This window comes from Onychostoma macrolepis, chromosome 09, assembly GCF_012432095.1.
Source record: "Onychostoma macrolepis isolate SWU-2019 chromosome 09, ASM1243209v1, whole genome shotgun sequence".
In the NCBI taxonomy this organism is placed as follows: domain Eukaryota; kingdom Metazoa; phylum Chordata; class Actinopteri; order Cypriniformes; family Cyprinidae; genus Onychostoma; species Onychostoma macrolepis.
This window is the reverse complement of record NC_081163.1, coordinates 8118709-8132540: the sequence shown is the minus strand read 5'-3', so window position 1 is coordinate 8132540 and position 13832 is coordinate 8118709. Positions and strand designations below refer to the sequence as shown.

The window sequence follows — 13832 nt, the reverse complement described above, 5'->3', positions numbered from 1 at the left end:
AATATTAATTATGTTGCTACATGTTTATGCAAGATGTTTACTGAATTTGCTGATGCAGCTGTGCTCACAGGTGAAGAGGATAAGACTTCGCCCTTCAGTTTCCATTGGCCATGGACATCATCTTCAGAGATTTCCACCTCAAAACGAGCCGTCTCTCCATCAAAGAGCTCAACGCCATATATGGGTCGCACCACTTTGATGTCACGAGCTGGAATTAAAAATATTTTTTTAAGAAAAAATTAACAAGTAAAACCCACTTGCACCCCTGAAAGATTGCAATGTTATTACATTTTAGGAATGTAACCTTTATTACTGACCTTCAATGTTCAAGTTGGCCGAAGTTTTGTCTGTTCCACAGTCGCAAACATATAATCCTTTGTCTTTGTTCTCAACTTTCTTAAGATTGAGGATTCTTCGTTTGCCTTCAACTTTCATGGTCACCATCTTGGAGGCTTTAATTTCAATTTCATTCTTGAACCATTTCACAGGAACATCTCTACTGAGCTCGCAGTCAAATGTGACTTCATCTTTTTCAACTGCGGTGAAATCTTGTAACTTGGTGGCGAAATATGCATCACCCTCTGTAAAAACAGGTTGCTGTGTTAATAATACTCAGAAAGTGGTAATCTGCATAAAAGGTTTTGTTGTAATGCAAAAATGAGACAATGAGGGGGGGAAACAAGAATTGGTGCAGCTGATCAAATAAATGTAACAGTGAAATAAAGGTAAAATTACCTATTACGAGCAGCTTAGCCATTGTGGATATTCCTTTAGCCTCTGCTTTTATTAGGCACGTATCATCTAGTGATACTTCCTTAATTTCTAGTGTGTGTTTCCTTCCCACCACACTGGTGAACACTGTTCTGCTTGGGTGCACTTTTATTTCATTTTTGTACCATGTCACGGCGACATTCTCATGAGAGAGTTCAAACTCAAATAAAGCTGTTTTACCTTCCTTCACAGTTAGGTCCCTTAATGTTGAGGTGAAGTTCAGCCTCATACCTATGACATTTGTTCAGTGGATAACAAATGACTATGGGCGCAATAAATGAATATACTACTACAAACTTGAAAACCAGTGAATTTGTTAGTGAATTTATTAGAAACTGTGTTGTTTTCTATTTGCTATTTGTTAGACTACTCATTAATAAACACCCTTGTTAAATTTTGTCAGAAAGTATTTTGACCAACACTTCACTAACCAAGATGATAACCAACTTACCCTCTACCATCAGTTTTGCTTTTGATGATTTGCCCAAGACCTCAATACTGTATTCACCCTCATCCTCAAAGCCACAGTTATTTATAATGAGTATGTGTTTCTTTCCGTCATCAATGATTTCATACTTATTTCCTTGTGTAACAATATCAGAACCCTTAAACCAAATCACTTTAGGCACATCCTTATTGATGGAGCACTCAAACTTTGCCTGTTTCTTTTCATGCACAGTAGTGTCCTTCAAACTGACTGTGAACTCCATTTCCAGCTCTGGTAGGCATGAATGAACATTGTCCATATCGTCACTCATCTGCATTTGTTGATTTGAATTTACATTTTCTTATGCTTTTAAAAAGACATTCATTCTTCTCTTACCTTTTACTGTGAGCATAGCACTTGTCACAGCATTCAGAGCTTGGTATGTAACTTCACCAGCTTGATCAAGCTGAACATTTTTGATAGTAAGAAATCGTTTTGTTCCCTCGGATCTGATGTCACATGTCTAAAATAGAAGAAAATTGTGAATCAGCAAATTTTTTTGAATGATGTGCTATAAATAAATTACATAGCGATATTAATACTGTTCTGTAGAAAATTGTACTTCTAGATGGTTTTGGTGTAAATACTTATGTCATCCTAATTGTGATCCACATTGTGTTTTGTGTGTGTGTGTGGTGATAAAGAATGTATTATAAAACTGACTTAAATCATCTAAAAAGATAATCACCCTCTTAAATAGCGGATAAATAGTGGAGTTGCATGTCATTTTTAATTACATCTCCAAATGGGTAGAGTGGTTATTTAACTACTTAAATTATGACTAGTTTGTAGCTTGGGAAGCCACAGTTTCAAAGTAGCTTCCCCAACACTGGGAATGATTCATGTTTTAGGATACTTGAGGGGTTTGAAAAGGGTCTTACCGGTGATCTTGTCAGAACCTGTCCTTGAAGTTTCCATTCTCCAGGCACATCATCCTCTGAAATTTCTGTATCAAAGTTGGCCTCTGTTTTCTCAACCACCTCCATACTGGCAAGAGGCTTCAAGATCTCAGCTTCACGCTCTGAATAGAGATTAAAAGGTTTATGCACAACATTTTCAGATGGTCATATAAGCAGAAATCAACAGTCCTCAGGTGGCGATGCTGTTTTTAAACAAACCTCCAAGTGTTAGATTTGCTGCATATCTGCGGCCTTCAACTTCCACAGCGTACTCAGCGACGTCATCAGGCTGGGCATTTTTAATTGTAAGACTGATATCTTTACCCTCCTTCTTCACCTCAGTCTTATCTGTAGGCTCATTAGGGATTTCATCGTTACCCTTGTACCACTTCCAGTTAGGGGTGTCCTTGAAGAGCTCGCCTTTGAATGTAGCAGTGGCCTTGGGTTTCACATGCTGGTCCCGCAAAGGTTTCACTAACCAGTCTCTAACAATTTCTGTTGAATACGTACATGGGTAAATTCACACACCGGCTCTAAATTCACCAAAGAAAACATAGAAGCATCTATCAAACTATTTAGGAAGCTGTGAAGGTTAAAAAGATCAAACACATACCAATAACCTTGACATTAGTTTGAGTTTTGATGTTTTCACACTCGCATGTGTAAACACCAGCATCATCATCGTTCGCATCCTGGATTGTGATGGCACGCTGTAGCCCAATAACATTGATTTGAATTTTGCCAGGAATTTCCTTTATCTCTTGTCCGTTCTTCTTCCAGACCACATCTTTGTCCTTGCTCAACTCACAGGTCAAATACATTGGCTGGCCCTTAAGCACGGAGGTATCTTCTTCCAGATTCTTTGTGAATTTCACAGGTAATTCTATATGAAACGATAGAAGAAATACCACTTGTAACAATCATACATTATTAGCACCAACATTAATATTAATGGTCTTTAGAGGCGACGCCATACAATTTTTTTTTTTATATGAATAGAAAGGAAGCTTTGAGAACAGCAGTCATGAATACCTTCTACAACAAGTTTTGCTGTTGAGGTCTTCTCCTTGTTGCCAAGCTTTGCAACACATGTGTACTCCCCAGTGTCTGAAAGCTGTACATCAATGATTTGCAGTTTGCGGTCTTTGCCATCAGATGTGAATTTGTGCTTTGGACTCTCCCTTAGATTGCTTCCATCTTTCATCCAGGTGGTGATGGCAGTAGATGGAGAGATCTGGCACTCAAATACAGCAGAGGAGCCAATGGACTCAGCCTCCTGTAGCACAATGTCTTGGAGCTCCTTCACAAACTTCAAGGGGACAGCTTTGAGCTGGAAACCAAATGGTGAATCTCCTGGAGGCTTGTCACCTCCACCACCAGGTTTCAGCCCTCTACCCCTTCCAGCGTCACCAGGAGATGGAGTTTGTCTTGCTACAATAAAAAAAATGTTACATTTCTGATCACACAAAAGTTTCACCATTTTAAATGATGTGCTTGTAACTTTAAAATTAACATATGCACTGTATCATGATTATAAATGCTTATACTACGGGGCCATGGAATGCTTGAATCTGATTGGCTGCCAAACGTTCTAAGGTGTGCAATTATTTTCAGGGAAACGCACGGCGAACATAGTTCCAGGCAGCTCTTGACCGCATTACATGACCATATCACTTCGCCAAATGATTTCTGTTATTTCAAAGGTCTTACAACAGCAAAATAACGAAGACCCACAACGAAACTGGCCAAATAAATAAATATAGTAAACAATATGATAAAAACGATAGATCATGTCCATGTTTTTGCCACAAAATTATACTTTATTAGGTAATGAAAGCACATACTCTCTCTCTCACAGACTGCACACAGTTTGCACACACACTAACATACATCGCGCTAATATTGTTAGCGCTACTCTGACGATTTTATCAGTAAACAACATGATTTCTCACAAGCGAGGTAACAATAACGGCGCTGTTCGTGAACATAAGGAACTTAGTTTCACTATAACTAGAGACATTGCTGCCGAACACTATTGAGAGACGCACAGAGGTAATTCTCTCTCTCTCTCTCTCTCTCTCTCTCTCATAACTTAGTTATTAACTGTATTAACTGCATTAATCTGTTATTAACGGCTCAAGCCTCCGTTACTAGGTTTAAAATGACGTTTTGGAATTAGCAACGGAGGCGTTGGATGAAATGCGTAAGAAATAATCCTACTCAAAATAGTGATTTAAGTAGAAATACTGGACGAATGCCTTGAAATATATCATCTGATCGATGTCTTGAGGTGTGGCAACCGTAGTATAAGCGGAATAATTGACTTCGGTCCGTTGAATTATTAGAAAAATAATGCACACCCGAGGTGTAATGGCCACTCCGCTTTGTGTCGTGACCGCATCACCACCTCGGGTGTGCATTATTTTTCTAATAATTCAACGGCCCGTCGTCAATTATTCCTTACATATTACACATGTACTGTATATTACGAACGCACGTCTTAGTCCTCTGCCTCTGCCTGGAGCGGTCTCCTCCTTTGGTTTTCCATCTGTTTGAAATATTGTTATACTATTAAGCAAGGCTTGAAATGGCAAATCTGCAAAGGATCTGAAATGACTGGTTAATAAATTATATACACAGGATATAATATATGTGAGCATTTTAATGACAAAGACAATAAAACAAGTTTGAAAAACAGCCCAGGACAAATGACACCCACAACAAAAATGACGAATAAAGACAAAGGAATGAAAATGAGATTGACAAACAGTTACATGACAGAACAGGACTTCACTGACACACAACATTTTATCAAGAGGGTTTGATGAACCAAGAATGAAAATGAATAAATCAAAGGAAGCACACACAACATCAAAGACAACTAAACACTTAAAAATGAAGACACTTGTTAAGGGGTAATAACGGATGATGAGTTGAGTTGATATTTAGAACGATTGTAGGGAGCCACAAGATACCAGCGTTGAGCTTTAGGTGCCACCATCTCACCTTTCTTGTCACCCATTCCTGGGGTTTCAACAGCTCCATCCTCCAAGGTATCATCAAAGGTTTCGGATCCATAACTTTCCCTAGGAGTAAGTTCCCATCCCCAAGTTTCTTCTTCTTCACCATCCACCACCTCCTGCTGCTCTTGTTCATATACTACCTCCTCTTGCTGTGTAGGAATCTTTTGTAGATGCAAAATACTAGGAGACAACTCCTTTACCATTGGCAGTTTGTCTTCAGTCATTTTTAAGCGAGGCTCCTGAGTAGTCTTTTCTTCTTTGGGGGAGACTGTCTTTGAGACCTTCTTCAGAACTACAGACTCAAGTGAATCTTTTGGTGAAATCTTCTTGGGTGATTTTGCACTAGACTTTCTTTCCATTGGAATGGATTCAGTGGGTTTAAGTTTTTGTACGTCCACTTTTGGTGAAGGAGTCTTTTTTAGCTCTGCAGGTTCTATGGGCTTCAATGATATTTCCTCTTCTCTCTCCATTCCCTTTGGTGAAAGACCACATTTTTTTGCCATTGCTGGTTTATCTTCCTCTTTTGCACTCTTTTTAGTCACTGGAGTGACTTGAGGGCTAGGTTTATCTACCTTTGGTGAAGGAGTTTTTTCCGCAATTATTTTTCCCTCAACAGGTTTCAACAATACCTCTTCTTTTCTCATTTTATCTGTTGGAATAATTCCGTGTTTTTTAGTTAATCCCTTCCCCTCTTCTTTGGAACCTTCCCGTGTCTTCTCTGGAGAAGTAGTACTCTTCATGGGCTGATACTCAAGGGGTGATTCTAGCTTTTTGATCTTTTCAACCTCTTCATATGTTTTTTCACTTTTTCCTGGTTCTTTTACCTGGATGTGAGGCTCCTTCAGGATATGTGTTGTTTCCGGTCTCTCTGGATGCTTAATGTCTACAGCCTTTTTCTCAGTTTGCTCTTGAGGAACCATGTCAGCGGCTACATCAGCATGAGATTCTTTGGAAAATGATTTCAGAGTAACAGTTTCTGGCTTCTCATCATGTGGTAGAATTCTCTTTGCTTTCTTTGAAAAGTTCTCAGGTTCATCTTTAGCCACAACAGGTTTTGGAATTATGGGTTCTTTAGTTTTTTTATCTGTAGGTGTCACATCTATTTCCTTCTTTGAAACAGGCTCATCCACACCAATACTATCTTTGCTCCTGTCTATGTTGCTGTCTTTCTGGGGATCAACAACAACCTTGTCTAATTTCTCGACAGGTTTTAATTTCACAGTTTCCTGTTTTTTCTCAGTTGATATTGACTTAGTTGCTTTTTTCAGAGGTATCTTAGGTTCATCTTCCATTAGAATTTTACTTCCTTGTTTACCCTTATTTTCTACTTCTCTTCCACCAATTTCAGGAGCAATCCCTTTCTTCTCCCTCACATCCTTGTATTGTTCAGTCTTCTTTTCCTCCCCTTTAGATATTTTCTCCGTTTTTGTAGCAGTTTCATATGACCAAGTATCTTCTGTGACTTCATAGCTGCTGGTGAGTTTGATTTCAGTAACAGACTTTGAATACACCATCTCCTCTCCACCTATTTCAGTTTTCTCAAATTTCCGGACAAGTGGTCCCTCTTCTGTTGATGGTTCTTCACACAGAATCTTGCCAACTTTCTTAAGTGATATAACTTCATCATCTTCCTGATGTTCTTTTGATCTTCTGGTTACTTTCTTTACAGTTGGCATGTCCAGTTTTTCCTCTTCCTTGACGTGAATTTTACCCTTTTGTTTAAGAAGTGCTTGTGTGGTGCTAGTTGTTTCTGAGGCGATAAAGGTCACAATATCACATAACATGGACAGTACAATCAGCATGACATAAGACACCTGTACACATCACACAGCAGGGTTGAAGCTAAGTCATCTGTGTTGGAATTAAAATGAAATAAACCTCAGCCCTGATAGTAGTGAACAGAACTGTAACAATAATAAATAAAGAAAAAAGAACAATAAAACAAAACAATAAGCAAACAAAAATTAGACAAAACAAACAGAACAACAAGCAGACATGTGAAATGTTTTGCCTGAATAACTGATTTGAATATGTTTAATAATCAAACATTTGAAGGTTCATTTGTGGCATGTAACTCGCACATCAACATACCTTTGCCAGCAGGTCCAGGAGCTTTAACAGGGCCCTTTTCTGCATCTGTTTCAGAGATCATTTCAGATTAAACAGGTACCAATACACACAAGTTAGCTGGAATTCACATTAAAAAAATTTAATTTTGTCATCATTTACTCCCCTTTTATCTTTCAAAATGCTCAAATATCAAATATAAAAGGAAATATTTATAGCATTATGTCCAAGCTGTTAATTGTTTATTCAATGAAAGTGAATGGTGACCATGGCTGTTGAATCTGCAGTAATTAACTTAAATTTCAATCTGTTCCTGAGATCACATGTCTTCAGAAAACTCTGAATATAGACTATAGACTACATTTTTCGCCTTTATTTTTTGAAACTTGACAGTCCTTGGTCCGCGTCCACTTTCATTGTATAAAAGAAGTTGCTCAGACATTCTATGAAACATTTCCTTTGGGGTCCATTGAAGAAAGAAACGTACTTTAAGCTAAGAAAATGTGTGAATGTTTGCTTAAATAATTTTCTCATTATGAATGTGCATACTAACCTAAGGTAAATGTTTAAACAAAGTTTAATACAAAAGTAGACACTTCTCATCCATAATTTTGGTTAAGAAACATAAAAACAATGTCAAAGTGTATTTTAAAGTATTTTAAGACAAACATGTAATCACATGACAAGATTCAAAGATACTTTAAAAAGTAGAATTCACAAGACCTCAGACATATTCAAAACAACTGACAATAACACTGACACAGAAGACATGAAAACAGAGACTCTACCTGTGGGAGGAGAGACTTTCTGTTCAATTGGAGTTGCTGTTGGCTCTGGTGCCACAGGAGATGGTGTCTTTTTAACAGTTGGCTCTTTAAATAAAACAATACCATAATCACAACCAAAAATAATGAAGACAAATGTGGAAAAAGATGTAATTTGACTGGACAAGAAACATTTAAAGAAGAACACAAATAAGAACAAACAATCACACATCATTCCAAAGACTACAGACCAGCAAAAAATGTTTGCTTTATATACCTTTTGGAGATACTATTTTCTGTTCTACTGGAGCCAGTTGGCTTTGGTACTTCAGGAACTGGTTTCTTTTCAACAGTTGGCTCTTTAAATAAAACAATGCCATAATCACAACCAAAAATAATGAAGACAAATGTGGAAAAAGATGTAATTTGACTGGACAAGAAATATTTAAAGATGAACACAAATAAGAACAAACAATCACACATCATTCCAAAGACTATAGACCAGCAAAAAATGTTTGCTTTATATACCTTTTGGAGGAGATACTATTTTCTGTTCTACTGGAGCCGCAGTTGGCTTTGGTACTTCAGGAACTGGTTTCTTTTCAACAGTTGGCTCTTTAAATAAAACAATGCCATAATCACAACCAAAAATAATGAAGACAAATGTGGAAAAAGATGTAATTTGACTGGACAAGAAATATTTAAAGATGAACACAAATAAGAACAAACAATCACACATCATTCCAAAGACTATAGACCAGCAAAAAATGTTTGCTTTATATACCTTTTGGAGGAGATACTATTTTCTGTTCTACTGGAGCCACAGTTGGCTTTGGTACTTCAGGAACTGGTTTCTTTTCAAGAGTTGGCTCTTTAAATAAAACAATACCATAATCACAACCAGGGGTGTCATGCACTCATTATTTTTGAGGGGGCACGAGTTTGGGGGGGTCGTCATGTGACACACAACAGCCACAACAGCACTTAGCCTATGTTTTATTTATTTTTTCCTTTTTATTCGAAACATTCCCAAACACATTAACTATACCATGAAATATCTTGATTCTCACCTTTATTGATTATGTTTATAGTGGGCGATGGTCAAAATAATTAATAATGTAATCTATTAACTATGCATAAAAACCTGTCTGTTTATGGGTGTCATGCCATAACATATTTTTAATACTACTTACTTCATATTTAATGTGAATTTAACATTGAAAGTTAATGTGAATAAAAACATTGCCAGTTAGGCTACTAATAGCCTACTTTCATTGTAGCTACAGAAAGAGAGCAAAGAGCATTTACATGATCAAAAAACATTTCCACTGACAGTCTACTTCAAGTACTCTCAAAAACTCCCATTAAAATCCCTGAAGCTGTTTACACTGTGAAATTAATATCTTACTAATAGATTCGTATACACATCTGCACTTTATTGTTCCTAACGAGAGAATTCACCAGAAAGAGGTATTCAGTCAGCGAGCCAGTGAAGAAAACACCGGCATTTTAGCGATGACTCATCTGAACACCTCTGATTGGTCATTGCATTCATAAGCTCAACAGCATCGTGTGTGATTGGTTATAATGTGCAGTGCTGTAAAAACACATCTGTCTCTGGCTCAGCACCAGCCAGCTAATGCAGATTTGAATTTAGCAGCTGATGATATGACGCTCTGAACAATTTAATCACGCCGGTCTGACTGTATTAAATATAGAAAATGTTAATCGGCTATTTTTTTGTCTTTTGGAAGCTGCATTCAAAATCCACTTGGCTCAAATCTGATGGGGCGCGTGCCCCCTCACTTTGAATGGGCATGACGCCTCTGATCACAACCAAAAATAATGAAGACAAATGTGGAAAAAGATGTAATTTGACTGGACAAGAAACATTTAAAGAAGAACACAAATAAGAACAGACAATCACACATCATTCCAAAGACTATAGACCAGCAAAAAATGTTTGCTTTATATACCTTTTGGAGGAGATACTATTTTCTGTTCTACTGGAGCCGCAGTTGGCTTTGGTACTTCAGGAACTGGTTTCTTTTCAACAGTTGGCTCTTTAAATAAAACAATGCCATAATCACAACCAAAAATAATGAAGACAAATGTGGAAAAAGATGTAATTTGACTGGACAAGAAACATTTAAAGAAGAACACAAATAAGAACAAACAATCACACGTCATTCCAAAGACTATAGACCAGCAAAAAATGTTTGCTTTATATACCTTTTGGAGGAGATACTATTTTCTGTTCTACTGGAGCCACAGTTGGCTTTGGTACTTCAGGAACTGGTTTCTTTTCAACAGTTGGCTCTTTAAATAAGACAATGCCATAATCACAACCAAAAATAAAGAAGACAAATGTGGAAAAAGATGTAATTTGACTGGACAAGAAACATTTAAAGAAGAACACAAATAAGAACAAACAATCACACATCATTCCAAAGACTATAGACCAGCAAAAAAATGTTTGCTTTATATACCTTTTGTAGGAGATACTATTTTCTGTTGTACAGGAGCCACAGTTGGCTTTGGTACTTCAGGAACTGGTTTCTTTTCAACAGTTGGTTCTTTAAATAAAACAATGCCATAAATCACAAGCAAGAATAACAACAACAACAAAAAGAAAAGAAAAAAAAGGGACTAAGACGTTATTTGCCTGGACAAAGAACATGTCAAGATGAGCACAGAAAAAGATTAGACTAACAAAACAAGCAAACACATACCAAAGACTAACAAACAGACCAGAAAAGAGTTCTACCACAATGTGATTTTGAATACCTTTTGAAGGAGGCAATATTTTCTGTTCAACTGGGGCCACAATTGGCTTAGGTGCCTCAGGTGATGCTTTCCTTTCAACAGTTGGCTCTTTATTTAAAACAATACCATAATCACATTTAAAAATAATAAAGCCACATGTGGAATAAGGTGAAATTGGACTAAACATGATGACAAAAGAAGATACAAAACAAACAAACATGATATCAAAGACAGACTTTTATACCAGAAAATGGTTCTTCCAGATTTGCTGTATACCTTTTGATGGAGGCGATATTTTCTGTCCAGCTGGAGCCACAGTTGGCTTTGGGACTTCTGGTTCAGGTTTCTTCACTAATTCTGGTTCTTTAAATAAAAGTAAGCCATGATCACAATAAAGAAATAGACCATGAACATATACAGATGAGCATATGGACATATTAGCACATACTACACTAAGAACTGAAGAGTAATAGCACCAAATCTCCCAGCCTTCCTTTGAGTACCTTTTGCAGGAGAAACAACTTTTGACAGAGGAGTTGTAACAGCCTGGGTCTTCTTGTCTAATTAAGAATTATAACATATTCAAGATACAAGAAACTAAAGAGGAACATGCAGGCACATTATATTTAAGAAGTAGAAGAAAAGAAAGAAAAGTAAATCACAGTTGCCTTTTCGGCAAATACCTGAAGCACAAAAAATTCAAGTAAAGATTGCAATATACCAATCAAGGCATTTGCTGAAGATTGTAAGGTTTACCTCTTTCAAGTGCTTTACGCACTTCCTTTAACATAGTTCCCTTTTCTTCTGGTTGTACTATTGGTGTTGCCTCTGGTAATTTCTGAGGGGTTTCCTCGTGTGATCTCTTGTTTTCATGAACAGACAGCTGTAAGTGAATAGACTCTTTCTTGTGAACATCTATTTCTGTCTGAATGACCATCTCTTTTCTATGGGTGTCATCTCTCTTTTGTAGAGGCATATCTTCAGATGTTTTCTTTTTATCTGGCATAATGTCTTGTCTTTTCTGAGGTGTCTCAATGCCAAGTACCACCACAGCTTCTGGAAATGTTTCAACATTGGACACATCTAATTTCCTTTCCTTTTTCTCAGTGTGCATTTCTTGTTTTGACCATTTCATCTCAGATATCTCCTTTGTTTTTTTCAGCTCAAAAGAGGGTTCTGGCCTCTGGGAAACCTCTGTTTTAATTATCTTCACATCTTCAGCAGCTGATTCTCTACTGTGATGACTCATATCCATCCTTATAATATGCTCTTGATAAGACAAAATTTCCTCAGGTTGATGAGGCACGCTTTCACTCTCTTCCACAATTTCCTCCTTCAAAAACATTTCCTCCATGGAAATCTTCTGAGTTACTTCCACTGTATGAGGAAATTGGTCAGTTTTCTTCTCAGAAGCTGCAAAGACTTTAAAGATGAAAGATTTTCAAGATTGCACCATGCAATGGTGGCAGAAGAATTTTCAAGTAAACATGCATACCAACATCAAAAAGTATATTACACATTTAAATCTCTAAGTTTTCCTACAGTAACCTAGAAAGGATCATTTGTTAATGCAAAATAAAATCTTATGTAGTGATGTTCATGACTGTAGGGATAATCTTTAATTCGCCAGCATTGCCAGAATGCAATATTTTCTCTGGCTTGGGTTACTGAGTAGGTTAATATTATAATAATATTACAAAAAATTCTTCAGCTATCTATGATTAAAATGTTAATAATGGTTATGCTACAAATAGTGGGAGATCTGTTTTTGTATCACAAACAGATCTATTAATGCAGAGATACAAATTTGATTTGTATCTCCTATGACCAGCCGAGCATACCTTTGGCTGAGGGAATCTCAGTCTCCATTTTAGCTTTAGTCACAGGCTTTTTCTCAGATGGCAGTTCTGCAGCCTTTACTTCAACCACTTTGTAAATATAAAAATAATACCAGACAAAGAACAGAACATTAAGAAGAGTGCATGAGATTACAAGACACCTTCAAAGAGTTTGCAATGATTGCTACCCCATTAATGCAAGGCATTATAAGGAGCTTAATATGAAGACTTAAGAATACCTTTCTGTGGACGACCCTCCTTTTTGTGAGCAAGTGCTGGCTCACTGATTTTAGGGGTTGGCTCACTCTTTGATGGCACTTGCTTTTTAGCTTGATCTGTTTGAGGTGGCTCTGAAGTTTTGGCTGAAGACTCCGGCTCTGCTTTGAAAACTTCTTGGGGAGGTTGTTTTCTTGTTTGTTCAACTATAACTTCTGGTGAAGCTGTGACTACTTGTTTTCTAACTGGTTCAGGAGGCTGGCTTTGTGTAGTTTTAAGCTGACTAGCTGGCTCTACACTTGATGGCTCAGAGTGGACAGGCAAATGATCTTTGATAGATTCATCTGGTAGTAGTGTAGAGACGTCTTTCTTTCGTGGCTCAGCGGCAGCACGTGCAGACTCTGGTTTTCGATCTATCTTTACTTTTGGTGCTTCTATTTCCTTGATCTCCACAAAAGCTTCAAAAGAACACACGTATTAAACAGTGTCATAAAACAAAAAGACAGGCATTCACACTAGAATGCAGAAGCCCATACAATGAAAAGAATCAGTTAAAAGTTCAAGATAAGAGTTTCACATGCATTCCAAGAGCACCATTTTTGGTGGCAAAGTTTTGTACAGACAACCAACAAAAATGAAATTGTTTTAAGATCCCTTGCAAGACTTATGCTCAGTAATTTTCCTAGCTATTGAGTTTTAAAGTTACCTTTTATTTGAGTAGTGTCTGGCTTTGGAGTTAAAGCGTCATCTTTTTTAATATCTAAGGATGGTCGAGGTGCAGCTTCTGGCTTTTTTGGAGCTTCAGGTGCTTTAAAAGAACACCAAAAACAAAGAAGCATACCGTAAACCCAAAAATATAAAGCAGAGGGAACTTTATATTCTTAAGTTGAACAAGAGGTTGATTCTAAGAGTCTAAGGACTGAACATACAACAAATTTAGTAAGGCACTTGTACATACAGTACTTGACACAGACGGACGTGCTGACTCACATAAAACACAC

At 37.2% G+C, this 13832-nt stretch overlaps 1 protein-coding gene across 23 annotated transcripts in view; it reads right to left on the bottom strand.

Annotated features, from left to right (window-relative positions):
- Window positions 1-13832, bottom strand: part of ttn.1 (titin, tandem duplicate 1) — a 140013-nt gene that overhangs the window by 88423 nt on the left and 37758 nt on the right. For 15 of the 23 annotated variants that reach the window (XM_058786720.1, XM_058786727.1, XM_058786724.1 and 12 more), the window contains 25 exons: window positions 13538-13639; window positions 12855-13289; window positions 12619-12705; window positions 11534-12199; window positions 11281-11337; window positions 11054-11140; window positions 10799-10885; window positions 10501-10587; window positions 10244-10330; window positions 9988-10074; window positions 8796-8882; window positions 8540-8626; window positions 8036-8119; window positions 7272-7316; window positions 5164-6930; window positions 4655-4705; window positions 3190-3588; window positions 2771-3040; window positions 2377-2652; window positions 2140-2279; window positions 1595-1721; window positions 1223-1489; window positions 736-1002; window positions 318-581; window positions 69-208 (listed from right to left, as the gene is read on the bottom strand). In XM_058786720.1, coding sequence (XP_058642703.1) covers window positions 69-208; window positions 318-581; window positions 736-1002; window positions 1223-1489; window positions 1595-1721; window positions 2140-2279; window positions 2377-2652; window positions 2771-3040; window positions 3190-3588; window positions 4655-4705; window positions 5164-6930; window positions 7272-7316; window positions 8036-8119; window positions 8540-8626; window positions 8796-8882; window positions 9988-10074; window positions 10244-10330; window positions 10501-10587; window positions 10799-10885; window positions 11054-11140; window positions 11281-11337; window positions 11534-12199; window positions 12619-12705; window positions 12855-13289; window positions 13538-13639 — 6053 coding nt within the window. The remainder of the gene's footprint in view (window positions 1-68; window positions 209-317; window positions 582-735; window positions 1003-1222; window positions 1490-1594; window positions 1722-2139; window positions 2280-2376; window positions 2653-2770; window positions 3041-3189; window positions 3589-4654; window positions 4706-5163; window positions 6931-7271; window positions 7317-8035; window positions 8120-8539; window positions 8627-8795; window positions 8883-9987; window positions 10075-10243; window positions 10331-10500; window positions 10588-10798; window positions 10886-11053; window positions 11141-11280; window positions 11338-11533; window positions 12200-12618; window positions 12706-12854; window positions 13290-13537; window positions 13640-13832) is intronic. The other 8 variants (XM_058786739.1, XM_058786740.1, XM_058786744.1 and 5 more) reach the window with 6 other exon arrangements.